The 27,407-nt window shown below is 42.0% G+C and overlaps 1 protein-coding gene across 2 annotated transcripts in view; it reads left to right on the top strand.

Moving 5' to 3' along the window:
* asic2 (acid-sensing (proton-gated) ion channel 2) overlaps nucleotides 1-27,407 on the top strand; it is a 370,810-nt gene that overhangs the window by 334,866 nt on the left and 8,537 nt on the right. For both annotated transcript variants that reach the window (XM_035181251.2, XM_035181250.2), the window contains 4 exons: nucleotides 6,545-6,695; nucleotides 15,698-15,825; nucleotides 21,178-21,328; nucleotides 21,671-21,727. In XM_035181251.2, coding sequence (XP_035037142.1) covers nucleotides 6,545-6,695; nucleotides 15,698-15,825; nucleotides 21,178-21,328; nucleotides 21,671-21,727 — 487 coding nt within the window. The remainder of the gene's footprint in view (nucleotides 1-6,544; nucleotides 6,696-15,697; nucleotides 15,826-21,177; nucleotides 21,329-21,670; nucleotides 21,728-27,407) is intronic.

Raw genomic sequence — 27,407 nt, 5'->3', positions numbered from 1 at the left:
GTAGTTCTTATCACACTGATGTACATTCAAGTGTACGTTTCAGGTAAGTTAGTTGAATCAGCAGGACCTCGCAACCGCAGCTCTATCCCCCGATCGACCAAAGTTCCAAATGCCACCAAAAGTGCATGATGGCAGTGGTATACGGGTTATTTTTATAAATATTCTTTATTTACAGTCAATGTTTTTACTGAGGTGCTGCCTGCCTCCCTGAATCAACTCAAATAATATAAAAGGACCCACCATGGCAGATATGGAAAAGCTCTTAGATGGTGGTAGATACAGCTTTGCTGTGTCAGTAACATTGAAATTAGGATTTATAGATAGGGTGGTGCACTTCAGGGTTTTTTTGATGGCTTGCACACTACATGGACAGAAGGATATAAATAAGGGGCCAGTGGGAACGGGAGCACATAAAAAAAAATACAACAAGATAGCATCCCCTTTCTGGTGCAATAATCGGCCCGTTTTTTTTTGGCATCACTTCAACAAACCAAGCAGAGATAACAAAAGAGGATTGTATGAAGAAAGCAAGATGAATGCACAACGGGAGGGGTCTTTGAGAGTCCAATATAAGGAGCTCAGCAATTTCTTCATTCAAGGTCAGATATGTAAAGATACAGTGATTTATGGTTCCAGTTTTTCTCCCATCAAGTAAAAATACATTTTCAACTCTTCTTTGCATTACCCTGAGGCGTGTTGGACAATCTTATTTGTGGGCGGTTAGTGCTAACAACTGACCTTTCCGTCACGACTGGAATACACGCTAATGGCCATGTCATCTTTGACTTTTTCTCTGTGGGAGGCACAACACAGCGAACATGCAAGGTCGTGCCATGTTTGCAGCCCCCTTGCTTCGAGACATTCACACTTGCAGCTGTGAATACTAATGAGATGTGTTTTGTTGGTCAGACGGAATTGGAATTGGCAGCCGAACCACGCATGCTCTCGTTTGCAGGTCAGCTCTCAGACCTCTGGCGTCGATGAAGGAAACCAATGTTATATTGGCAACAAGTGAGTTTGACCTTTCTGACATTTACACAGTATCCTGACTCTATTCAAAATGTTCAACAGCAAACACAAACCAGAGCAGCACAAAAAATTCTGTTTAATTCTTCAGTCATTTAGTGGGAGTTGACCAAGCATAAGCACAATATTGACATATTATTAGATGATATTTTTTTAGCATCATTATTGGAACCTTCATCAGTTTCTAAGGGAAACATCTGGCTCTTAAGCTGCTAAATGCTTCACGATCATTACCTGCTAGTTCTTGTCCTTGTCTGGTTTCGATCTGGTACAGGGCAGACAGAATGCAATGGGCTTTTGAAGCAAAAAAACAGCTGCCTATTGCCACAGAAAACATGGAGAACTGTGTGAAAGAGGTTCTGGGCTTTGAAACCAAAGCAACGAGCTTGGTCGTTGCTAAAGCACACTTTTAAATGGGGTCTACAGAGTTGGGTGATAATTGTGAAGGCTCTTTTGTGCTGATAGTTAGATAAGTGTACAGTAACAGACAGAGCATTCTGTCCAAATTCTGTGTTCATTTCATTGGTATTATAACTCAACTTCTGAAAGCTGATGAAAAAGATGAAATGTTGCAGGAACACCAGAAATTGTTGTGTGCAGTAGAGCCGTTAGTGGGTTTGAAACTAGAAGTGATACCTTTGGCACTGCATGTATTCATTTATTAATGCAGTTTTAGCAAAAGAGGTGATTATTTTAATTATATCAGAGATAGTTATCAAATCACTCCCTGTCATTGACCTATCAGTAGCTGAGCAGAGGTCAACAACCGAGTTGAACAACAGAACTTTCTTCTTCACAGACTGAGATGACAACTGGGACAAACTTCCTAACACAGAGGATGTAGTCAATATGTATTTTTGCCTACTCACCAGCAGTTCACTTGTTAAATGAGGACCAATAAATCTTTTCACCAGCACACGTTTTTTGGAGGGCAGAACAGCGTTTCCTATGCTCTTCTACATAAATTGACAGGTTTGAGAACTTATTACTTTCGCCGATCTGACAGCTCTACCTGAGGCGGCAGATCATCAGGGATGTGAGGGAGAGCCAGACAGCAGCAGGGTCAGCAGCTACTATTTGCAAAATAACAGAGTCCCACTGTGAAGGCTTTGTTAAGTTCTTTGTCATCATGTGGCTGAAGAGGTGCCTCTCTGTCTGGCTGAGGTCTAATAGGACATTGACCTGAACCTAGTCCTGTCTGTCAAGCATCATCAGTCTTGACAAAAGGAGTGACGGGTGAGCAGTGTCCCCTTGAAAGCAATTCATCCCTGTAAAAAAAAATTTAAAAAAAGCCAGGGCTGAGAGAGATGTTGACAGTTAGGAGCCAATTGCTAAGAAAATAAAAAAATAAACAGCAGTGATGGGGGAACATTACATCCAATCTGTGCACTCATCATGCACACAAATTTGTGACGGATTAGCAGATGACTGCTGGGTAATTATGCTTCATGCTACAGTCTCCAACCAATTAGCCAGAGAGGGTTAAAAGGAAAACTTCAATCTCTGGACGGTTTGAACAGATGCGTATATGAAGTTCATCCGAGGCATCAATGCTTTTGCCAAGGATGTTATGTTTTTACCCCTGTTCAGTTGTTGTTGTTTGGTGTGTATGTCAGCGGGATTACTCACAACCTATTGAACAGATTTCTGTGAAACTCGGTGGATAGATGGGACATGGGCCAAGAAAGAACCCATCGACGTTTGGTGCTGATCCAGGAATTATATATCATCACTGTGAGACACTGCATTTTTCTGACATTTTTCACAGAAGCTCAAGGAAAAATGTCTGGACCTTGAAGGAAAAAAACAACCTGTATTGAGGGCACTGATATCTATGAGTCTGCAAATTGGTGTGGCGTGATTAACTTGACTGTTTTGACTGTCTTGGCAGTGGTATTGGCTCAGCTGAGTAGTTAGACAACGCTTTAATTCAAGAAACGTCGAGGTAATGATGGGCCTGAAACTTGCCTTTGTGCAGGAAGGTTGTTATTAAATGACCTGACCTCGAAAAATGATTGTTGGATGTTGGATCACCATATGCGGCCTCTGTGTTGTTTCTCTTCTCTGTGGGGAGAGTTTGTGTGACTGCTGAAAAATCCAATACAAAAAAAACCCCTGCCACATCTTGTACCTGCGAAGGATGATTGATGGTGCCAGGAATTTTTATCTGCAGTGCTCTTCACTATACCCCAGCAGCTGCTAGTGTGCCATTCATTTTGCCAGGATACATATCTGTCAGGAGTGCCTCTGTTTTCCAGAGGTGAATGAACCTGTAATGTGGCACCTCATATTCTTCCAATCCACACTACGTCTGCGGCATTAGGTAGTCGATCAGTCTTGTCAGTAAACCATCCATGAGAAGGGCCAGTGTCAAAAAAAGAGGAGGCGCATGAAATGAAGAATCCATCTGAAAACACTCGATCATTCAAAAAGCAGCCATTGACGGTGCACTTTGCCACTCTATTTTGTCGTCTTTTTCAAAATTACAAACATCTCATTCCAACACCACCAAATCGAAGGCGACTTGCTTATTTATTTTCTCTGAATTTTGCAACAATCCTGAAAAATCAAGGTGAAACATTTAACGTGGGATGAAGAAGAGATTAAGAATAATCTCCACTAACACTCGCCTTTACCATCAGCAATGTGGTACAGGCGAAAAAATACAGTTTTTTTAAAAGGCTGTTAATGTCAGAAATCCAGGTGTTAGTCGACACTCCCGGCCTCAAGTGCCTCTTGATCTTTGTTAACACATAATTGTAGTTATCACAATCAGTATTTCTCACTCCAAGCAGATGTGTTCAACAAGCCTTCAGCTGTGTTATGGTAGAGGAAGATTGGGATGACAGATGACTTTGGTATTCATCAGTTGGTCTTTTATAGCTAGATATCCCACCACATAACTGGAATTTGCATTCAACTCTATGAAAAATCCTAAATATGACTTGACTTTAACACAAATGCTATTATCAAGTCAGTATGTGGTAGTAATATTAAGTCTGACCTGACATCGATGTTGTGGGATTCTTAACAGGTGGTTGAAATTTGTTCTCAGGAACCCATCACCTGCAGCCTTTGCATTGAAAGTGCCATCAGTATGTTTTCTCACTGTCATGATTCTGCTCTCATTTTGATCAAACCTACAGCTCAAAATATTCTTCAGGGGTTCATGCTTAATAATGCAAGGGGCACATAATAGACGGTGATGGCCAAAGACTGTTTCTCCTTAGCCTTGACTTGTAAAAGATTACTTGCACTGTAAGAAGCTGACAGACGCTTGAGTTGCAGTTCTGCTCATCGCTGTCTCCCAAGGCTTCTCCAGAGCAATGCTGTTGTACAAACTCGTCATATTCCTCCTTTGTAGAGAAGATTTTCATAGGCATCTTAAAATAGCAGGAAGAGGCAGAGTTGGGGGAACTGTCAACTTGTTGCCATGTTGCTTGCTTAAGGAAGAAGCCCAACTGTCCTTGTGTCATGAATACACATTCTGGCAACAATGGTCTTTTATTCCTTTCATTAAAATGCCTTGTCCTCATCCATGTAGGATATCAGGGTACACACAAGCAAAAGGTGATGCAGTCTTATACCACACTCCTGCAGTAACTCCGTCCTTTATTAAAATTAGAATGATCAGTTAAGGCTGAGGTGTTAAGTCAACTTCATATTAATTTAGCTGTCTGCAGAAGTGTTTCTGAGTTATAGGAATAAGTCTTTGCGATATTTAATCCAGTGAAAATAGAGGAAAAATATTAAAAACACTTTTTTGGGGGTTACTAGTAAAATGCAAGTCAGCACTTCAAAATCAAACGAACTGGAGCCTCCACAATTACCTACAATTTGGATCTGCATCTCTTAGTATGGAATGTTATGGAGATAGGATTTGTTGCAGGACTGTTTTTTAAGGCTGTTTTATTTTAAGACATAGGTGTAAATAATGAACGAGTACAGTTCTGTACAGTCCAGTAAATGACCAGTTATTACCAGGTTTAAATGATTGCATGACAACACTGTATCACAACCATTACAGCAGTGTTTATTTGTGGCACACTGATCATACAGTCATGTGTCATGTGACGTGTGTCTCAGACTGGGAGCTTGTTATTTATATAAGAATCATCATATTGATGTTTAAATTGAAATATTCCTGATAGGGTCCAGGGAGTACTGCTGCTCTTGGTTTATTAAACAGTTTCCATCAGTCACTTCCTTTCAATCACCCATCACGACATTGAAGTGGGTGGTTGTTATGGTGATTACTATTCATGACTCGAGACCTTGCAACTACAGTCTCATTTACATTTATGCATGTGTTACACACACACACACACACACACACACACACACAACACACACACACACCCCAACACAAACACACCCTCGTATACAAACAGTAAATAAGCTGCACTCTGCGATTTCGTCTTGATCTTTTATTCATAAACGCCTCAAAGTCATTCTGTGGGTCTTGGTGAGGTGGTGGTAGACATTAGTGTATAGGAGGTAATTGTTTGCAACGTACAGTAGTTCTTGTAGTCTAATAGAGTGTGTCATTGTATTGTTAACACAAATACAACATGGACTGAAGGGAGAGTATTTTAAGCCTGATACATACTGTAGCAGGGTCCTCTCTGCTTTCAAGTGATTACATGACAAAGTGCATTGACTTGTTGCTCATTTCTGCTTCTGCCGGCTACAGCTGCTTAGCTTTAGTTTTTAAGAGCTGTGCACCATTCAAAGAGCGGAAGGCTCCTGAATAAAGAAAGTAAGATAATGTATGAATGAAGCAAAAGTGCCTCTCAGGCAGGCTGCATTTATTTCCAGAACTGTCCTTTACAGAGACACAACTGTAGACGTGAGTGCGTGCGTGCGCGTGCGTGTTTAAGTAAATGTAAGACCTCAGTCAAACCTGTGCACACAGACGTCCTCCACATATCATGGCAATGTCCCCATCCCTGAACTTTATGTATTCACTGTCCACTGAGGATAAATGCCCAGAATTCTGCGAAGAAATTATGGGAAACTGCTGCTTGTTCTAACTTCAGCCCTAAAACCTTCTTCCCCAATAATCATCGTGTTTAGAATTTTTTTTCTAAATTTGTTTTTAATGTGTTGATGTAACAGTTGATGTTGTATACATGTATATTAACTGGATATAAACCCTGGCGACTAATGAGTTATGCCCAAGTGGGACAACAAGGAAGACAGCCTTGAACTTTGTACTTCTTTGTATTTCTATTTGTACATTGTAAAGTATTTGACTGACAATATGGCATAATGCAGACATGTAGTGGCAACCTGTAAGTGTGTGTGTAATAAGAGTGACAACAAAAACCATAGCTTCAAATGAAAAATAAGTGAAATATACACTGGTGGATAAAATAGGCATTTTCGATACGGGTCATGAAACCTTTTCTTCTAAAATAATGCTTTTGTCTGAAAAGACAAATCGCCTGTTTGTAAATTAGCCCCATAAATATGCCGTTGTCAGATCGCTTATCAGTTGTCTCTCTCTTCCTCTCAGGTGTTCACCAGATATGGGAAGTGCTACATGTTCAACGCTGCAGAGGAAGGGAAGACGCTCCGCACCACCATGAAGGGAGGGACAGGAAACGGCCTGGAGATCATGCTGGACATCCAGCAGGACGAGTATCTGCCAGTGTGGGGGGATACGGGTAGGCCTGCCATCTATCTTTGTCTTTTTTGCTTAGCTCTAGTCATGAGGTCTTATTTTCAAAATATGCTTTAACACAGGAGATCACTGTTGCCAGGTGACAGTAAAAACAGACAGTGCCTTGTTTCTTTTTCAAAGATTATTTAGAGTATTTCCTGTGTTTCAGTTCCAGGCCAAAAAAAGACCACGGTACTCGTGAAGTCAAGATTGTCACTTTTCTTTCTACTCTCTCTTTTCTTCACTACTGCTATTCTTTCTCCTCATGATTTCTGCCTCAGTGATATTTTCTCACACTGACTGACTGTTACTAGAAGGTTCTAGAAGGTTGCGGTACATTGAGATGACCCATACAGAGCTACATAATATTTTTCTCCACTGTGCCTCCATTTGTTAATCCTACAATTCCTGTTAACGATGTTGATATTTTTACACAGAAAACCTTTTCTATGCTACAGTGGTCTCTCACAGTTCTGGCATCTTTCTTGTGTCTGTCTTTCTATTTGCAATTTTCCTTTTTTAAATATAAAAGAAAATGTATATTCTAACTGAACAAAAACGACAGAAACCTCTAGTGCAAAGTGAATCTGAGACCATGAAAATCAAATAAAAAACTTAATTTCCCCAGTTGTGTACCAAACAAAGCCTCGAAGTGAAGAGTGTTTTTTGTTTTTAACATTTCTACCATAATTATTGCAGAAATGATCGAGGGTCCTCGTAATGAAATCACTGCGGGGGCGGTTTCACACCCAGAAAATCTTATTAAGCATCAAATACAAAAAAAGCTTCTGTTTTTACGAGATGTGAGATGGCCATCACTGAAACTGTATTATTATGCTTAACAAATGCTTTTTTTTGTATTACATCTTCTGATAGTGTACCGAGCCTATTAATATTTGGAGCACTAGTTCTTCTCCTCATTCACACTGATGGACTTCAAGGATATTCTGTGTATTCCAAATCTAAACGCTGTCAGTGGCTGCATTTGTAGTTAGGAGTAGATGGATGTATCCTCAGAAAACATGGACTTTTCATTGATCACAAACCATATTCAAAACCCTTTCAAGTCGACCACTGAAGTCTCATTTATAATCTTTGCTTTAGATCAGTGCAGCTTGAAATGATCCTCCTTTTCTATGTGAGTATTAGAGATCTTGTTAGTGGTTCAAATTGAGTGTTTTTGGGAGGCTGACTGTCTGTTCCACGGTGAGGCTCATTGAATGGCCGACTCACGTCTGAGCCGAGTGGAAGGGCAGACAGGGGAGTTCCCAGAGCAACAAGGCAAGCTACAAGCTGCCAGGCAGATGGACATTATTTACTCTGGGCTCAGACTTAAAGAAAATCCATCATCAAAAATCCCACGTCCCACCTCCCTCCCTATGTGGGTCTACGGACAACAGGTCCCACAGCTCCCTGTCCTGATCTCCTGGTTTTATATCCATGAGTACAGGCTGTACTCCAGCCACCACCCTCACAGCATGCAGAGCACTGTCCCCCCGCATGCTCCAGTTTCCTGTGCCCTTGTTTATCCCTGTGTGGTTTAATTAGCCCAGATGAGCTGAGTCAGCCTCCGCAGGGAGTACACTGTCTCCTCAGCCGAGCCAGGGCGACATGGTGGGCACACACACTGCACAGGGACTCTTGCTCCTTCTCCTCCCACCAATTACCCTTTTTTTTTTCTTTCCACACCTCCTCCCCTTCCGTGGCTTTTTCTTACTGTCCATCTTCCGGAGGACAGCAGTTGGTCCCCGGGGCTCTGTTAGCACACAGCTCTGCCCAGGGAGTTGCAGGGCAGCCATGACACTCCTCCTCATTTTATCATGATGGACAAACATTAGAAAAAAACATGTTTCATGGCACAAAAAAAGAGTGAGACGGATAAAGGTTTAAGTGATGGGAGATAACAGATGGCTTGTTGCTTGGAAACCCAGCTTTCTCCTCACTGCGTTATTAACCAAACTGCTCACGATGGAAACAACAAATGGATGTGTCTCTCTCTCTTATTTCTGAGCTGACCGGAAGATGTTAACAAAAAGACTTGGGTGTTTCGATGAAGGAAATCACCAGGAAGTGACCGGACCCTGAAACAGACACACACATGTTTTTCTTTTCATTTCCTACACTAGTGCAGGGGCTGTTCTAAACCTGCCTGTTTGGAATGGGCTGTTTGTTTGGTCTGTGGTGAAGCTGGTTACGGCTTTCTTTCTGAAACTGTAAAAGTGACCTGCATTAGTTGAGCAACAGAAAGTAAAAACCCACTGCAGGACTCAGTACACAGAACCCAGAACCCTGAATATGCACCACCGCTGTTGCACAAAGAGCTGTTCACCTGTTTATTCAAAGTTCAGTGGAGCTGGACTCAGTACACAGAACCCTGAACTGGAGACTCAGTTGTCTTTGCTGTGAACGCACTATTGTCTTGATCGACAACGTCACTTACGTTGATGAGTCCCAGCCGCCGCTGCTGCAGAGCGCTGCTTGCCTTTAATTCTTAATGTTTTGTAATTTAACGTATCGCGTGTCCAAATTGTACCAAATTCGACTCTGCACTTCCTTGGGCCTTTAGCAATACACATGCCAAGTGTGAAGCTGATAAGATGAACGATATGCATTCCAGAGAGAGACAGAGAGAGATTCCTGGAATTAGATTAGTAGATAGACGAAGGGCTGGAAAGTGTAACCGCTGATTTCACAGACGCCTGCTACATATATGTGAAAACATGTTGCCTCCATGACACAAGACTTGTTTTTGTCATTTCTAATTTCTAATTTCAGAAATGCTCTGAATAGATAATGAAAAAAACAAGAACAGACTAACAGTTTTTAGAAAGCGATAATTTGTTTTTTGTATCTATGAGCCTAGCATAAAGACTTTCCAATATTGAATTTTTGAATAATTAATTCAACATCTGCCACACACTGACCTCTCCTGATAAGTTATCTGCAGATTGGGAATTGGAAAGGCCTTTTTTTCAACATCAGATTCGTCAAGCAGTCTTGATCAAAGTGGCCTGTTTGCACCCGCCATGTTTCCCTTCAGCAGCTGAGCTCCAAAATGTTTGCAGTGAGGTGGAAAGACCTTCAAACGATCCCCAGTCTATATGAAACTGTGATTACATTAAAGTCCAATTTCATCTTTTGTCAAAGTCTGCCATAATATATACATATACTGCATATATATATACACACAGCATTTTTAATTATACACATGAGAGAGTTTTGTCTTCGAGTAAATTGACTCTAAAGCTGACATTTCAGAGTTCCTAAGCAATCAATTACATTGTGCTGCTCACCCACTATGTCTACATGAACAATGTCAGTGATGGAGTGATGCAGGATGGAGAAGATATGCATAGAATTACAGAGTTATGGAACTCTTGTCATTTTTAAATCTCCTCTCTGAGAATGTGAGAGGTCTTCAATATCTCTCACATTGCTTGTTTCATTTCTCTTTTCCCTGTTGATTGTAGTTTTTATTTTGCACTAAGGTTTTATTTTTTTCTGTTTATATCTTTACATCGCCTTTATGTATTTTTCCCCCCCCCCGAACAAATGCTGCCATGTTTTATTTAATTTACACCCGCAGCACTTTGTAGGTAAACAGTGGTGGGGCTCATCACCAGTCTGTGCTTTCTGTATCCTCCTGTTAGGTTTCCCATCAATGTGCCATCTATCATCTCTGATCTCAGCTCCCACTTTATGTGGCAAACAGGCGACCAAAGCCCGACAAACATTTGAGTGCAGTGCAAAAAATGAAAAATAAAAATCTTGCTGTGCCTGTGCACGCTTTGTGTGTGCCGTTATTAAATCAAAGAGCTGGTGAAGAGCACTCTGAGGAGCACCTGAAAGGAGCAGAAAGATGATTGTTCAGCTACATGTTAAACCAAGTGCAAAATGGAAGTGGAAAGTTCCTGATCCTTTTATCTTTTCTACTTGTCATCTCCTTTGTGCCGTTTGGTCAGTGTGTGCGTGTGCGTCTGTGTGCGCGTGTCTGTCTGTGAGCGTGTGTGTGTGTGTGTGTCAGTGTCACCAACACCTTAGTGGGTGAAGGGTGTACTGAGGCTAAATGGTAATTGTGCATACATTATCTGAAATGCATCAAACATCAGTTGCTTCTGTTCAGGACATCTTGATCCTCTGACACTTTGTCCAGAAATCCATGACAGTGATATTTTCAGAGGAGATTCAGCTGCAGTATCATGAGCGACTCTAAGTCTCATTTGATGCTGTTCAGAGGACATTTCTTCTTTTTTTGTTGTTGTTGTAAATTGTAAATCATTCTCAGTGGCTGCACAAGTAAATTGCCACCCCACAGCGAACTTAAACTAATATTTTGTGCAAACAGGGAAAGTACAACCTTTTAGCTCAACGTGATGGCTGTAAGTTAAGCTGAAATTGGTGTATATTTTTAGATTAAAAATGTGCCTGTTGTATTTTTATCTGAAATAAAAGTAGGGCAGCGTGAACGCTAAATATGTAGAGAAGCAGAGGGAATAGAAGAGCTTAAGTATTGAAAATGAGAAGCTGACATGTGGCTGATGATATTTTACTTATTTTAATTTTTAAAGATATTTAAAGATACAATATGTAACTAACCACTAGACCTCTGTGATATATTGTGTTGAATTGTGTACTTACATTATCCAAAATGTTTCCAATAATGGTGAAAAACCAGCGACATCCCCAATTTTAATCAGGGTAATGGGATGTTTTGGTCGCCTTTAATTTGCTTAATTGTGTCATATCAGCTTTTCCCATGGCTTTGACTGTCTCTGCCATAACGTCCGGGACAAACGGCGTATGATCATAATGTATGATAATTATTGATTTAAGCTTCCTGCACGTTCCGTCGCACAGGGGAACCAAGCCACACGAGAAGATTATGGGAAAATAAATTGTGGTGAAGACAGCTCCCATGATCTCATGCAATTTTCAAGAGTGTGTTTCATTTAAATTGTACAAATTGTTGTTTTCTTAACTCTAGAATGAGCCATTTATATTTAAATACTTTATATTTACATCGGGAGCGGGTCATCTCTACGGAGGCTGCCATGTGTTTTACAGTAGCCCAGACTGGACAAACTAAACACCTTTTGAGTTTTTATGACAACTGAAGCTACCACAGATTCTCGTTAATGTTTGGAAGGGGAGGGTGAGGTGAGGGGTATTCACCTGCAATGTGCAACTTCACCACTAGTCTTTGCACTGGTTGATGAAATCATCTCCCTCTCATTTTCCACAGTGTAAAATTGAAACAACTTGAAATGCTGAAGGAGGGCGGCGGTGAAAACAGAACACCACCTGAATTCATTCAGTGCCACACAAAGCAGGGAGATTCAAGTTATGTGCGTGGCTGCCGGTCGCATCCTAATTTCATCTGTGTCTCTTTCATTTTGTCAAGTCACTCTCCGTCAAAGGAGCATGATAGTGCTGATGAAATACACAGTAACTACAGATCTGTGCAGCTATGTTTGATTCTGCTCAAGCTTTGTTCAGATACAGCAAACATGCTTATCCACGATCCTCTTGATCATTTTATGATAAGGAGAGCTGAGCTGACTGGAGCCTAAACAAGCAGCGAGGTCCAATCCGCAACTCACGCACACACACACACACACACACACACACACACGAGCGCGCGCTCACACACACGCACACATGCTCTCTCTCACACACACAGACTTCATTGTCTATTCAGACAGATGGATGCAGTGTGCAAACACAAACATTTCATTTTCACTCTCAGTAAGAGATCGAAGTGTTGTGACTTGTTCAGTGTGAATTAATATCTTGCCCTATGAGATCAATGTCTTCATCAGTCCCAATGCAGTTTCTCAATGTTTTTACATCTATCTATAACACCACCATTTGTCACTTTATATGTTTGTATAATCACCTATTTGGTCACTTGACTCGAATATAGCAAGTGAGTGTAAAGAAAATGCAGCTGAAACACAGTGCAGAAAAACATTGTTGTGTTTAACCACCTGCTCTCCTTGCACAGTACTCATTGTCAATCACATGATATTCACTCCCAATGCCTATGGTGCTTTATTGTCTATTTGACCATAATTAGCTTAATGAGCGTCATGCTCTACTGAAGACGACCTGAAACTAGAGATTTAGACCATAAACTCCTTAGAAAAATGTTGACTAATTATTAATCAAGTGACAAGTAGAGTCATTTTCTCAAATTCTTATAGTATATCATCCCTAGAAACCATTTCATACCTCTGTTGTGTTTTGTCTTTAGAGGCTTCCTCTTGTTTCTGTTCCATGTGATGATCTGAATATGTATTGCACTCCATGACATTTTCAAAATAAAATAATTTAAAGGTTGATATTCACACATTTTAGATTAAACTGCTAGAAGTCGTGTTCAGTCTGTTTTTAGTCGTTTTAATATAAACAAGCATTAACTGCAAACATCTGACATCAAATCCAACCGAGTTCAGCCAATATATTAACATATGGATGTGTGTGTTACAGCAGGCACTTCGCTTGACAACAGCGAACAGTACAAACACACAACAGCAGAACAAATAGAAGCTTATTTTTGTTTAACAGGGAACAGTAGCTGCAATAAAGCTTCTCATTCATAGAGCAGTAAAAAAATTGTATATGTTGAATTTCTGCCAATTTACACTAACCTTTGAAGTTAAATGATAAAGCTGATCTAAGTTTATCTTTTTTATTATTCTTGACGAGGCCAAAACCAACAATACACATATTTTACACGCAGCCACAGCATGACAGCTCACACCTCTTTCCTATAGAACACTACTGTCGTACAAAGACACACTAAAGAAGCACACAGTTGCACTGGGCTACATCCCTTTATCACAATGAACAGTCCTTGTACTTAGTCTCTTTTTTCATTATGTGCAGCTTCAGGGATCCAGTTCCTTGTTTCCACTGTTTATTGTTAAATATAATGAAGGGATATATCACAGAGCACGACAATACAGCTTTTTTAATTTGTTTTTAAATTAGTTGTTGGACAACTGTGGATAATTATGTATGATAGTTTTGCTACAGCTGTTAATGGAGCATTTATCCAACAACTGCTATAAGGACATTTAGCTGTGTTTTCCCTTTACATGCCACACTACATTTATATATCCAATGAAAACAGGTACAATTGAATCATCAATAGTTAAATTAGGGACACTCCTCTGCACATTATGTCTTTATGTGTAGTTTTGGTGCAGGGTAGTGTTTCAAGGTTTGGTCAGGAACTTTATTTTGCGAACATTCAGACCGAAGGGAACCCTGCACTTAGACAACACAGGGGAGGGAGCGTGGCACAGGTGAGACAATCCAGGAAGTTCAGTTAATGTGTTTTCTGAACGTTCGGGCATGTACACCTTTTCAAGTATTAACCCAAATTAAAATTTTGAACTTCATTATGAGTTTAGTTTATCTCCTTTAACAGCATCAAACCACAAATCTAGAGAAATAACCTGTTCGGCTCAATAGGATCAAATCCCTGCACCTTAAAATGGAAATTCTTCCCAAAAGATTGGAACCTGTATTAGATATAAGATAATGTCAAGAGTTTGAAATAAGATGTTCAACAATACTTAGTCATACAATATATAATACTACTTCAAATATTGAGGCTGCAGTTTCCTTATTGTGTGGGAGAGAATGTGTATTTCCTCACCACATAAAAAGGTAATAGCTTTTTAATGGTACAATGGTCACATTAAAAATGACAAGTTCGAGCTGGACAGTGTCGGCTGAGACATAAAGGACATAAAACGTGTCAGACACATACAAGACCTTCACTGGATGGAATATGATGCTATATATTATTGGACATAACAGACACTTCACAGGATTGGACACAAAAAAATGATTTAACTTCCACGCGCACACACACACACACACACATCAATACACAGTCTCTCTCTCTCTCTCTCTCTCTCTCTCTCTCTCTCTCTCTCTCTCTGTCTGTCTGTCTGTCTGTCTGTCTGTCTGTCTGTCTTTCTCAAAATGATGAAATGAATGACACACATTTATGCACACTCTTTCAGTTAGCCTACTATCATACAGTTATACCATTTCTCTCACACAGCCAATGTTTCGTTGTCAATCTTTCAACCTCTCACACTAACAAACACACACACACACACACACACACACTGTACTGTTGCGTGCTGATGTCCTTTCAAAAACCGAAGATAACACACAACCAAAGGCAGAGTGTTGGATCCCTTCATCTCTTCCTTGATATGAATGCATCCTAGCTGTCGCCACATCAGTCGCTGCTGATGTTTGATTGATGAGCCAATCACAGCAGGGTGTGTGTGTGTGTGTGTGCAGGGCGGCCTGAGGAGTCAGGCCCAGTCAGCTGGCAGTAGAAAACCTTGACTCAATGTCCGAGAGCAAACCGCAGAGTGTGAGGACATGGAGAGAGAACTTTATCGATTTCACAAAGTCCATCCTCTCTTATCCTATAAATGTTATGGGTCCTTTTGTCCTTGTCTCTCTCATTGTGTGTGTGTGTGTGTGTGTGTGTGTGTGTGTGTGTGTGTGTGTGTGTGTGTGTGTGTGTGTGTGTGTGTGTGTGTGTGTGTGTGTGTGTGTGTGTGTGTGTGTGTGTGTGTGTACGAGTGATCTGATGGGCTGGAACGGGGTTGTTTCATCTATAGAGACAGCGCCAAGCCTTCTTCTCAACCAGCGTTTGATGTCAAGACAAATAGGACAGCACATCTCTGCCAGCGTGTTAAACTAAAGACAATCTTAAAAGTCCACAACATGAGTCCAAAGCCTGAAGTTCATCGCTAAAAGGCTGTTTCAAACAGGAAGCTCTGAGTCTGAACTCTCTGTCACATCATTGGTTGAGTGTCAAGTTTTCATGAGTATTGACTTTTTTCCTGCTCCTCTGTTCCCTGAGCAGTTTATCTGAACTAGTCAAAAAGCCTAAAGACATTTTTTTCTGTCTGTGTTATTGGCTGAATAAATCAGCTTACCGGGACTTTCCATCTGTCTTCCTTCCAGAGGATACAGCCTTTGAGGCAGGTGTGCGGGTGCAGATCCACAGCCAGGCGGAGCCCCCGTTTGTTCACGAGCTGGGCTTCGGCGTGGCCCCCGGATTCCAGACTTTTGTCGCCACACAGGAGCAGAGGGTAGGTGTTATTTACTTCCACTGATTTACACTTTGTTTTAAAATCATCTTTCTTCCTCGTGCTGTTTTTTCTTCTAAGGCGCATGTTGGGCTTATCGCTTCGAGATCAAAAGAAATAAGTGATGGTATTTTTTGTTTATATGTGTGTGTGTGTATCCGTTTCAGACATGACCTGCGGGTAAAGTCCATAGTTTACCCGCAGTTTGCCTTTCACACATGTACAACGCAGCGGGACACGGATGCAAAAACAAGACTTCAGCGGGGGATCCCCTGCTGGGTTCACACATGTACTTCTCCCAGATATCTACCGACATTTAGCAGGAGGCCAGGAGAAAGTCTGAGTGTCTCACTTGGACATTTGCAGTTTATACATGCATTTCATCTGGAGAAAATAAGGTGTGTGTGTGTGTGTGTGTGTGTGTGTGTGTGTGTGTGTGTGTGGGTGGGTGTGTGTGTGGATAATTCTATGGCTGCATGTGTGTTTCAATTCCCTCCTGACCCTCAACTGGCCTCTTTGGTCTCTTGGTGATTGTTGTCTGTGGCTTTGACCTTGCTGGTAGAGAGGTGCTTCGCTCCACTCAATCAAAGTGAACCTTTGCTCCATCACATAAGGACTCCAGCACATTTCACTCATCGTCGCTGGGTCGTTTTTCACTTCTCTTTCGTTTCCGTTCTTTGGTTGAGTTGAACGGAACACTACCCAGATTAATGTTTTTGTGATGTGACCCCACTAATGCGTGTCAGTTACCAATCTTATTGTTTATTCTCTGTTATTGTCTCATTGTTCTGTCTCTATTTCTGTTGGTCTCTTTCTGTTTATTCTACCGCCACGTGAAGCTTTTGAAAATGCATCGTCTGTCTCAGCAGTGGGAGATGCACTGGGTTGCCCTTCTCGGAGCTGACGATTTTCTGTTCAGATACATTTGTTCCCTTCAAATTTTTAAGACGGCCCCTGTTTTTGGAATATCAATGATATTTGTTTTCTTTAGGTAACCACTGGCTGTCAGTCACTGATCTCATTTTCTTTTTGGCCACTTGCAGCAGAAACAAGCCGGGAAACAAACGCTGACATTTTGCCACCTTTTAGGTTGATACAGGGAAACTGTGGATAAACACTTGTTTATTTACTCATGCAGCAGATACTTAGTAATGTTGGCGTTGGTTTGAAGTTCTGTTTCTGACACAATTCCAATATTCACATTTTTTTGGGCTGTGCAGGTCCTACTAAAGCTGCAGCACATTAAACAGCATGTGCACAAACATGCAAATGCCCCTCCGGTCCAGTTCAATGCTGGTGTGCTCCTTACTGTATAATATCACACAGTTCAATACGAGATTGATTTCAATGTTTTACTATTTGTTTACTAAGCTCTCAATGGTGTAACCCCTTCTTATATCACTAATGTCCTGATTCCATATTTTGCCCCATGTCATTTTGGTCGTCCTCACAATTATAAGTCCTTGTTTCTCGTCTAAAAGCTGAAGGGGTCCTGGTTTTCTCTGTTGCTGGCCCCAAGCTCTGTAACAGTCTTCTGTCCCACATTAGGTTTTGAGCCAGCCATTGAAAATTTTCAATCTAATTTAAAGTCCTACCTTTTGAATCTGGCTTTTAATTTGGGCTGATTCTGTTTTATTAATTAATTATTACTAACCGTCTTTCAATGATGTGGCTGTAGTAGTAGTTTAGTTTGTCTCTCACTCTCACTGTATATAAAGTTGGACAAAATGGCAGATCCCCAAAAGTGAAGTCAGATCCTGTTGATCGCCCCCTGGTGGCTGGATGGAGTTTAGGTCATAAACCCTGCCTCCTCCATGTTAGTACATGGGCCAAACCAAAAACTCAAAGTGGTAAATTAATTTGTGTCAAAGATGGTTTATGTTCTTGTCACACTGATGTTTGTTAAGTTGTCATGTTTCAGGTTTTACTGAGTTATTTGATGCTATACGAACAAGAGTCAGCTCTGAATGACGATGATTGATGGAGTGCGTCAATACTGCGGCTCCACTCTACAATCACTGTGCAGACTCCAAGTAATGTTGAAAGTTCAAGATGTCAGCCCGATTTTTGATACAAAGGGGACTAATCATGATTTCAGTTGAAAGTATGCAGGTCACAGTCGGCTTTTACTGGTAAGAATTTTAAGATATTATATAAAAAAGAAAACGCAACTATCCATTATTGAGGTTGGGGATGAAAGAAAACCGATTTTCCCACTAGTTTGATAATAGAAAAAAGCCTTTTTCTTTTCCATGAAAACACTTAACACAGTTTTCTGAATGGCTTTATACAAAAAAGCACATGAAACAAAGACAGGAGACCACGCTTCAGAAAAGAAAAACGTCACTGTGACGGTAGAAAAGTAGAATGAAAGAACAGATAATTTTCTAATTTGTGAAAGATTCAAACACATTTTGTGCTTCTTCATCATTGCTAATGTAAGTAAAATATAACTTGGCTTACAGACTAGACTCCCTGATTTCCCATCTGAAACCTCGCCTCAGCACATCACAGCTCAGTGTGGTGCTGCAGTACAGAGAGTCACCTCAGCGGTATAGCAGGAAGGAGATGAGGAGACCTATTCAGAGATGGTTGGGCTTTGCGGGTAATGAGCCTCCAGGGTTTTCGTCTCCGCTCATCTGTCAGCCCAGTTCTGTGACTGGCAGGGGGAAGACAGGCCCTCGTCTGCCCGCCTGCTGTGAAAACACTGCCCCTCTCCACAGGGGCCACACAGCGGGAAACACAGCAAATTTAGCTCTAGCTAATTAATGCAAGATTTGTAATATGATTACTCTGAAAAAAACTGTCTGGCTGTGAGAAGTTCCCACCTTCAAGCTTCATCCACTGTAGAAACCCCTGGTTCACTTTAAAATATGTCCAAAAACAATCAGGATAATGATGATATGGGTAGAGAATCTGGAGCGAAGATTTGGAATGAGACTACGTGGAGCATAAAAAAGAAAAAACGTGGCGATTAGTGGATCTTTAAAACAGATACCGTACCATATGAGTCTGCCTTTGAAAAATGACTTTGACAAAGAGTTTAAATGAACTCATTTTGGCTAATAATATTGGGCCTAGATTAAAGCGGCTTAATCAAGTGAGCTGAAGGCACAAAGAGCACAGCCTACGGTTCGGGCTAAATGAGTCCTCACGCTCAGACAGGCGATTTTAAATTTAAGCTCTCCAGACATTGAAATTGCCCTTCTATTGACTTTTGACTTATGCTAAAGGGGCACGGTGTTCCCTCAGCCGAGAAAGTCATTCTTCCAAAGGATGAAAAAAAGTCTTCATTATTCCATTATTCCATTATTCCTTTGCTGCATTTTGATTCAAGCTCAAAGTCTTTGTCTCTCCGTACTGTCAGTAAAAGGAATATTAAATAAGAAAAGACAATATTTTTCTTTTTTGTTTGGACTTGCAATCTTGGGCACGAGGCTATTTTTGGGGGTGTATGGTCTAGAAAGCGTGAATGCATATGAAGCTTATATGCAGCAAACGGAAGATGGAGAAGACTCGAAACAGAAACCCGAAGGCTTACAGCCCCCAAATCTTGTCCCTCGTCTGCAGAAGCTGCATATTCACACGTAGAATGTGTTTACAGAGAAGAAATGCGGACCTTGCTTCTGGACACTGATTTGATGTCGAGGCTCAGCTCCAACCCTGATTCTGAATTCAGCTCAACTAACCAGTGTTAATTCAACGATCTCATTAAAATCCGACCTTCTTTAAACTATGCCCCTTTCCGACCTAATTGTAAGGCCTAATTACAGCGTTGCTCTGCTACAACAGGGAGATGGAACATTGATTAATAGCATGCTGAGTGGGGCACAGGCCTCTGCTCTTATTAGACAGACCATAATCGGGTCAGCAGGTCTCATAGTGAAAACTGAGATTGAGCACCTCAGATTATCTGATTACGGAAAACTAATCAGATCTGGAATCAGCCACCGCCAGCTCTAATATGACCTGAAGCTGAGGTGAGCCGAGGTTGTGAAGGTGATCTTTAAATGTTAAGGATAGCTGAGATGCACCTTTCTTAAGTCCCTAATAAAATTAATAGCGTCTGCATGTTGGTATTCACTGCTCGCACTCGCTGCTGGCAGCAGTTAGGGCATGTTTAATTATCCCAGGAGACATCATAGCCATGTCCCAAAGTGGTCCGGACCCTCTGTAGCCTGTAATATTCAGCACACTAGATATCTGTTGGGTTTGCATTTGAATTTACTGTCGTAAGTGTCGGGGAAGTGATTGTATCTGCAGTGCTACGGCATCAAACTCCCTCGAAGCAGAGATACAACATCGCCTGATAGCAGAGGGCAGGGTTTCAAATCCTGTCAGTGCTAACAAGCAAACTGTGGCCAAATTTCACCTGGCAGGATGCTATGTTTTGCCTCGTCCAAAAAAGAATTGCTCTTTTGGCAGAGAAAGCAAACCTCGCTTGGGATGCGTTGTGATGACATTGAAGGGAACTGGGGGAACAGTGGATGATGGGTGATGGTAACAGAGAGCGCGGGCAGAGAACGCGGCCCGTGTTGTGGAGCAGATGGGCCTTCACGCTGCTCCGCCTGGTGTCCCCCGTCCCTCGTCTGCCGTCCCAGTCTTCAAAGCTGCAGGAGCAGGAGGAGACCATTTGGAGTTTTTCTTCTGTTGTCACCGGATGCTGTGGGGTTTTTGTCCGACAGATTCTGGCGATCTGTTGAATTGTTTTCCGCGCCGCCTGGTTTGTCGTGAGGCTCCTCTGCTTCTCTGTACTGGCTTAGTTTCAATGACTGGGGAACATGTTTGGTTAAGCTGCTGTCAATCTGTCAACATTTGTGATACATGGAATTTGTTTTGATTGGTTTTCAAAAATCTTGAGAAGCACTGAACTCACTTTCAAAAAAAGTGAATGAATTACCCATTTCTTTATACAAATTCAAGTCAAATTCAAAACTACTTTATTTGTCCCCGGAGGGCAATTCTAAATTATACTTTAGACTTTTGTTTTGAATAGCTGTGGGCTATTTTGATACAACTAAAACTGGTGCAGCAGCAGATTGTGTATCCATTATCTGTACCACCAAGCCTTATGAGGGTCATGGGGGGAGCTGAAGCAACCTGACATTGGATGAGAGGCTGTGTTCACCCTGGACAGGTCGCCAGTTTCACTTTTGCTGTCCCTGTTGGTTCCCCATCATTCCTCGACAGACATGCAGGTCAACAAAGGTGTTGTGTTGCTCTCTGTGTCTTACAAGTCTTAAATCAAATTTCTGGACTCTGCAGAAAACCCTGGTGTGGGTGTGTTTCAGGAAAAACTAGCTGCACTCTTTCTTCCCCATGGAACTGACCAATCACCTCCTCTCTCCTCTGTAGCTGACCTACCTGCCTCCCCCGTGGGGAGAGTGCGAGTCGAAGGCTCTGGAGTCGGGCTTTTTCGAGGTCTACAGTGTGACCGCCTGCAGGATTGACTGTGAAACCCGCTACATTGTGGAGAACTGCAACTGCAGGATGGTGCACATGCCCGGTGAGAATCACTGCTGCTGCTCCGACCTCGGCCTTCGGCTTGTGTATTGAACATGCATTCATCAACAGAGTTTTTTAGCAAGGTTGCAGTATTGTATGTGAAATTAAATGGCATCAAGAGGCCTGGTATTGAAATGACAAGTCAATACTGGATGTTAGGTGTTGCCATTTTTAAAAAGTCCTGGGATTTTAATGCGTCTGTCAAGAAAGGGGTGCTGCACCTTGTTCTAAATTCATCGAACTGCTTACACTTTATTTGTAGAGTCGACTAAGAACATTAATGTTTAATCGCTGCCACTGACCAGTTTCCTCCTCTAATCCATTTCATTCAAACTGTTCCCAGGTAATGCTCCATACTGCACGCCTGAGCAGTACAAAGACTGTGCTGAGCCTGCCCTTGGTAAGTCCGCATAGACACATATCTCCTATATTCTGGTTCACATATCCTTATTTGCAAAGGAAAGGGATTATTTATTTAATGCTAAACCTGCTTTAAAGATGAGCAACACCAGAGAGTATTTGAAGCTTGATGGGGCTCAACTTGGAGCAGATAGAATATATCATCATGAATTCCAAAGCACTGTTGTAAGAAAAGAAATTACTCTGGGAGCTCGATAGGGTCCATCTGTGACTGGACTTTGTTTGTTTGCTCTGCAGACACACAACAGGTCTTTGAGAAGATTCAGTGCAAGTGTCACTTGTAAAACGTTTTGATTTATCAAGAGAATCATCTCAGTTTGACCTCTTTTTGTGTGTGAAGGCCTCGTCAAGTCAGTGAGCAACATCAAAACAGACAGGAAGTGCAGAGGGTTAGAGTTCAATTGAATGGATGGATAGTCAGATGGATGAAAGGTCATTCCTCCTTCATTTAATTAACTGTGTCAGTTTGATTAAATGTTAGCTCGTCAAACCGTGTTGAGGTTTTGTAACACTCTGTGTTTTGACTTTTTCTGAAACAGTCGTAATGTTTTTACCTTTTTCTTTATCCAAACTCTTGAGAAAAACTCGTGAAAGTCACATGAGACAGTTGCTTTGTGATTTTACTTTACTTTTCTTCAAAAAGTGTTCAAAAATCAAGGGTTCAGCCTCTAAAGCAGTAAAGTCAGTAAGAGATGTTTTCTCAATCCTCGAATATTTAAATATAATGTTGAGGAACAAATTGAAGCGTATCCCAGCATGCATTGGGAGAGAGGTGGGCTTCACATTGGGAATGCTTCCAGTTTATCAAAGGGCTGACACACAGACATGCAAACACAGTCAATCCTTAAGGGATGGTTCACAAAAGCATGTTTAAAACAACCACTACCTTTTTTCAATGAAATCAGTTTTTAATCTCCAGGAAAACTGCTGACAATGTGGAATATGGATATGAACACCTAGAGTAACAAAGGTACAAAGTGTGTGTCTGTGTGTCTAGTTGACAGGCGGACTTAAGCTGTAACAGTGCGGCACAATATTTGCATGAGAAATAATGGTTTTATGATGCAAGATAGAGAGTGTAAACAATGTTCTTCTTTATTTATGCTGTGTAAAGGAGGTTACAGCGTACTTATGGTGGCTCCTCAGAAATTGAACCGCAAATTGAGGCGGAGATACGACGTCAGTACTGCAAGCAACTGTGATTATTTTCTGTGGAGATAAAACAAGAGAACGACACCAATAAGACGTTTTAACACACCTTTAAAGCCAATGGCTCGAATGAAATATTCACTGATTAAACACAGTTAAAAGCAAGAGAATAAAAGTGGGTCTTAAGCTGCATCTTAAAAGCATCAACAAGCTCAGCCCCTCTAATGGCCTCTGGCAGGTGATTTCAGAGCCGAGGAGCTGTTACAGAAAAGGTTCTTGTCCCTGACACAGCCAATATGCTGTGATGGGACAGTCTGAGTCGTCGGGGGGGTTCTGAAAGGGCTGAGAAGTCCTGAGATAAATGTAGGAGTCGACATGGATCAAGAGGTGATTACAAAGGGTTCAGATGAAATTAGTGAGCAGGGGTGTAGCAACAGGGTTAAGGCAAAGAGGGGGCTCCCAAGAACAGCTGAATACATTAGTCGGCAGTAACAAGTTTGTGAGAACCCCCTTAAATTCTGTGATTGGCTATGTGCAAGAGACTGCAATGACAACATGGTCAGGAACATGATTTGTTTGAGATGGTTCCGAGCTGGAGGAAGTTGGACCTAACAATAGGAATTAGGTTTCTGTTGAAACTTACATCAGCATCAACTATCTTCCTGTGGTTTGACGTAGGTGAAATGTGGTCAGGGCGGCTGCAAAGAGCGGAATCTAACATTCTGTCAGATTAAAATCTCTGAGAGAGTCGAATTAGATCAGATTCTATTTTGGGAAATGAGGGGGCGGTGGATCCATTTTGAATGTGCATTTTTGAGAAATAAGCGCCCATGGGCAGTGAAAAACATAAATAATACATACATAATAAGTTGATTTCAATACTGAGTAATTTCTGACCTTTATCAACTGTTGTCAGGAGGGAGTTAGAGGAGCATCAGGAAAACTTTCTCTCCTCCCACACCAGTTCCTCTGCTCGGCCTTGTCCACTCCCCTCCCACCCTGAGGAAAATTATTTGTGGAAAAACCGAAAAGGCACAAAAACCGTAGTCGAAAGCCGCAAAAGCTTCATGCAATTAGCAACAAGGACGCAGACTCCCACACCATAAGAGCATTCAGCGTAACTCACCGAAGTGTAAATAACATACACGTTATTCTGTATGATGCAGGAGGAGCGTATACCGGCTTCTCTCAGACACTTCGTTTCCTCGTCTCTCGCCTTTAATTGGTTGCATTGTTGGAACAGCGTGGCTCTCACATGCCCAACACATGCACACACACACACACACACACAGCTTGGATCATTGAATGCAAATGAATTCTTGTTTTAAATCCAGTGCCAATTTGCTACACACATCAGAGGAGGTTTCACACAGCAAAGTTTGATTGGAGTGGTTTTTTTATTTCTCTTGCTGTAACTGTGTCACTCAAGTTTTGTAGACCCCTCTGGAAATATATTTTAATAGGAGACAGCTGCATGTGTTTTTTTGAAGGAAAAAAAGTTGCTTTCAAGGAAACGGAGACGTGATTATTTCCAATATCTGTTAGAGCTGCTGAACAAATGATTCATCCTGCCAAAACCATCTTAAATAAGTGACTATACCAGTTGTTTTCTCTCAGAAAGTTTTCTTATTTATACTTTCACTCAGCAGTAACAGCTACTTAAGCATTAACATTAAGAAAAGTGTGAAACTCATTAGGAACCAACATCTTACGGTGATTTTCTTTTAGATTTAAGTGTTGTGTGAGAGGGAATGAGCGAGGGAGGTGAACAAAGGCGAGAAGATTAGAGAGAGAAATCAATCATTTGAATGCACGAGGCCTTGCTCCCTTGCATCCAATAACGTCTCATTTGAATAAAAAAAAAAGAGACCACTGAGAAGTCATATTGAATTTCCTCTTGCAATTACGTGAGCGTGTGGCCCTGCCGGCTATTAGTGCACCGTGGGGGATGGCTGCCTCGTGCTCTGTGATCTGCAGGTTTGCCACTGAGCTGTCTCACTGAGAAATAAGGCTGATAACATTAACTTCTCCATAGCTCCCTGTTCTGAGAATACAGGCTCAGTTCTAGGGAGATTGAAAATGTGAAGATTTGAAGTCCAAAGAAAGGAGTTTTTATTAGTATTTTTTTTAGCACTGGGAAAGAAATTGGTAATCTCTGGAGAAATTGAATGAATAAATGAATTCAACTTTGGAACTTCAAAAATGGAGCTCAGACAAGTTATTTGCGAGGAGGGTGCGCATACTTGGTGTCAGAGAAGCTTTTGATGGAGCTGTGTTTGAAAAGCTTGTGTCGCTTAATATTACCGTCAGTGCGAGAGGGTTGGTGTTATATAGGAGGCTGTGGGCTTAAGACGAAATCATCTCTCTGTGAGTCAAGCTGTCAAAGCAGAGCTGTGAATAGAGCTTGGCGTTTCTGCATCAGGACTTTGTCTGTGTCAGGGTAAAGGCTGTGCTACAGATGCCGCCCGGGGGCATGTTTGTAGTCGGTGCCTTTACATCCTCTCCTCTGCGACATCGACAATGACATTGACTTCTACTGTCGTTAGAGCCTGTATGGAATACACATCTACATGACTCAACGTGCACAGTCGAGTGTGTTATTTGTATCCCTGTGTTTGTAGGTACAGTGTGTGTGACTTCTCTTTTCAGCGAGAATAAGAAAAGTGAGGTCTCAGAAAAAGCATTCCTGATGCTCTCAGCACAAAACTGCTATAGATTGAGTGAAATAAGCGTTAATGAGCATTGAAAAAGCATTGGCACTTACAGTCTATAGCTTCTACAAAGATATTGCTGATTAAACTGATGAATGGAGCTGTCTGTCTTTAACCAGTGTCACAATTTGAAAGCCTGATTTAGCTTTGTTTTCTATAACCTGTATGACTTTATGTAAAAGCCCTAGTGCACCTTCCAATACAAAGTGACCTCTAATTTTATAATATAATATATGAAAGAGATATTTTAGAATCTGAAACCAGCAACTCTTTGGCATGTTTGCTTGATAAATGACTTAACAAACAGTTTGTTTGTTTATTCGTCGTGATTGCATTTAAATATACATAAATCATATATTTTAATTCTCTTACATTTTAAGCGCAAGAAAGCATATAGGGAGTCTACCATTTACCATTGTGTATTTTAATTTCTTTTATTGAATTTTTGACATTAGTTTAAAATGTATTGAAATATCAAAAGAGCTTATTGTCACAGTGTGGGGCAGTTGACCAGACGAGTTTAAACACACAGTATAATTTAATCAAAACGATCTTTAACCAACCAAACTGGGGACAAGGAGAAATAAGGAAGCTTCGGGTGCGGGCAGAGGCTCAGGAGACGGATACAAAGTGCAGAGATCCGGACAGAGATTAGGAGTATACAGAACACTCGACCAGAGACATCACGACGATCCGACGACAAAGGGAAGAACGAGGCTAAATACAGCACAGGAAGGAGGGCAATTTACACAGGTGTAACACATGAGACTGCAGACAATCACAGACAGGAAGTAAGAAGAACACACAAGCACAGAGACTACAAATAAAACCGAAACAGAACACGGGAAACATGAAACAGGAGAGATACTAAATAACTGAAAACACTTGAATGGTGGAACCTAAGTACAGGAAAATATTAAACCTGACAGTACCCCTCAAGGGCCGAATTCTAGGGCCCAAACTCGCACTAGGCGGGGGGAGGGGATCCGAGAGGATTCTGACAGAGCAGGGCTGGGCGGCGCGGAGCGTCAGGGAAACGGGTGGCAATCAGGGACCAGAACAAGATTGCGGCCGTGGCTGCTCAGGACAGAGAAGGTTCAGGGCGGCAGTGCGATCAGAACAAGTACAGGGGTTCAGGGCGGCACTGGCGATCAGAACAGACAGGCTCAGGAGGCGGCACCTGGCGATCAGAACAGCAGGCTCAGAGACACCTGGCGCCAGAGGCTCAGAGGACGGCACCTTGGCGATCAGGAACAAGTCAGGTCGCGCACGTGCCGCCAGGACAGGAAGGTTCGGACGCACCGTGGCGATCAGGACGAGTACAGCTCAGGGGGGGCACCTTGGCGCCAGAACAAGCAGGGCTCAGACGGCACGTGGCCGATCAGAACAGAGTACAGAGCTGCGGACGCACCGGGCAGGGAACAGCTCGAGGGACTCCAGGAACAGAGTCGAGGACCGGAGGTCAGGGACAGGAGTCAGCAGATGACGCCTGCAGCTGTCCAACATGAAGGCGGACTCAGCCCTGGCTGGGGCAGAACCAGAGTCGCAGCTGCGGGACCCGCTGAACAGGAGTGGCGTCTGCGGACGTCGCAGAACAGAACTGGACTGGCGTGGTGGACCGAACGAGGCGTCTGCGGACTCCGCCAGAACAGGAATGAGACTGCAGACCGGCGTCGAACAGGCGTCAGCGGGAGAACAGAACTGGAAGGCGCGCGATCGACGGGAACAGGAGTGGCGTCGGCTCGCGGGACGGACTGGAGACGCTGCGGATCGCGCGAACAGGGGGCGTCAGCGGACGAC

Source organism: Hippoglossus stenolepis, chromosome 16 (assembly GCF_022539355.2).
Source record: "Hippoglossus stenolepis isolate QCI-W04-F060 chromosome 16, HSTE1.2, whole genome shotgun sequence".
Lineage (NCBI taxonomy): Eukaryota > Metazoa > Chordata > Actinopteri > Pleuronectiformes > Pleuronectidae > Hippoglossus > Hippoglossus stenolepis.
Note: the sequence above shows the minus strand (reverse complement) of the source record. Positions and strands in the feature narration are given on the sequence as shown.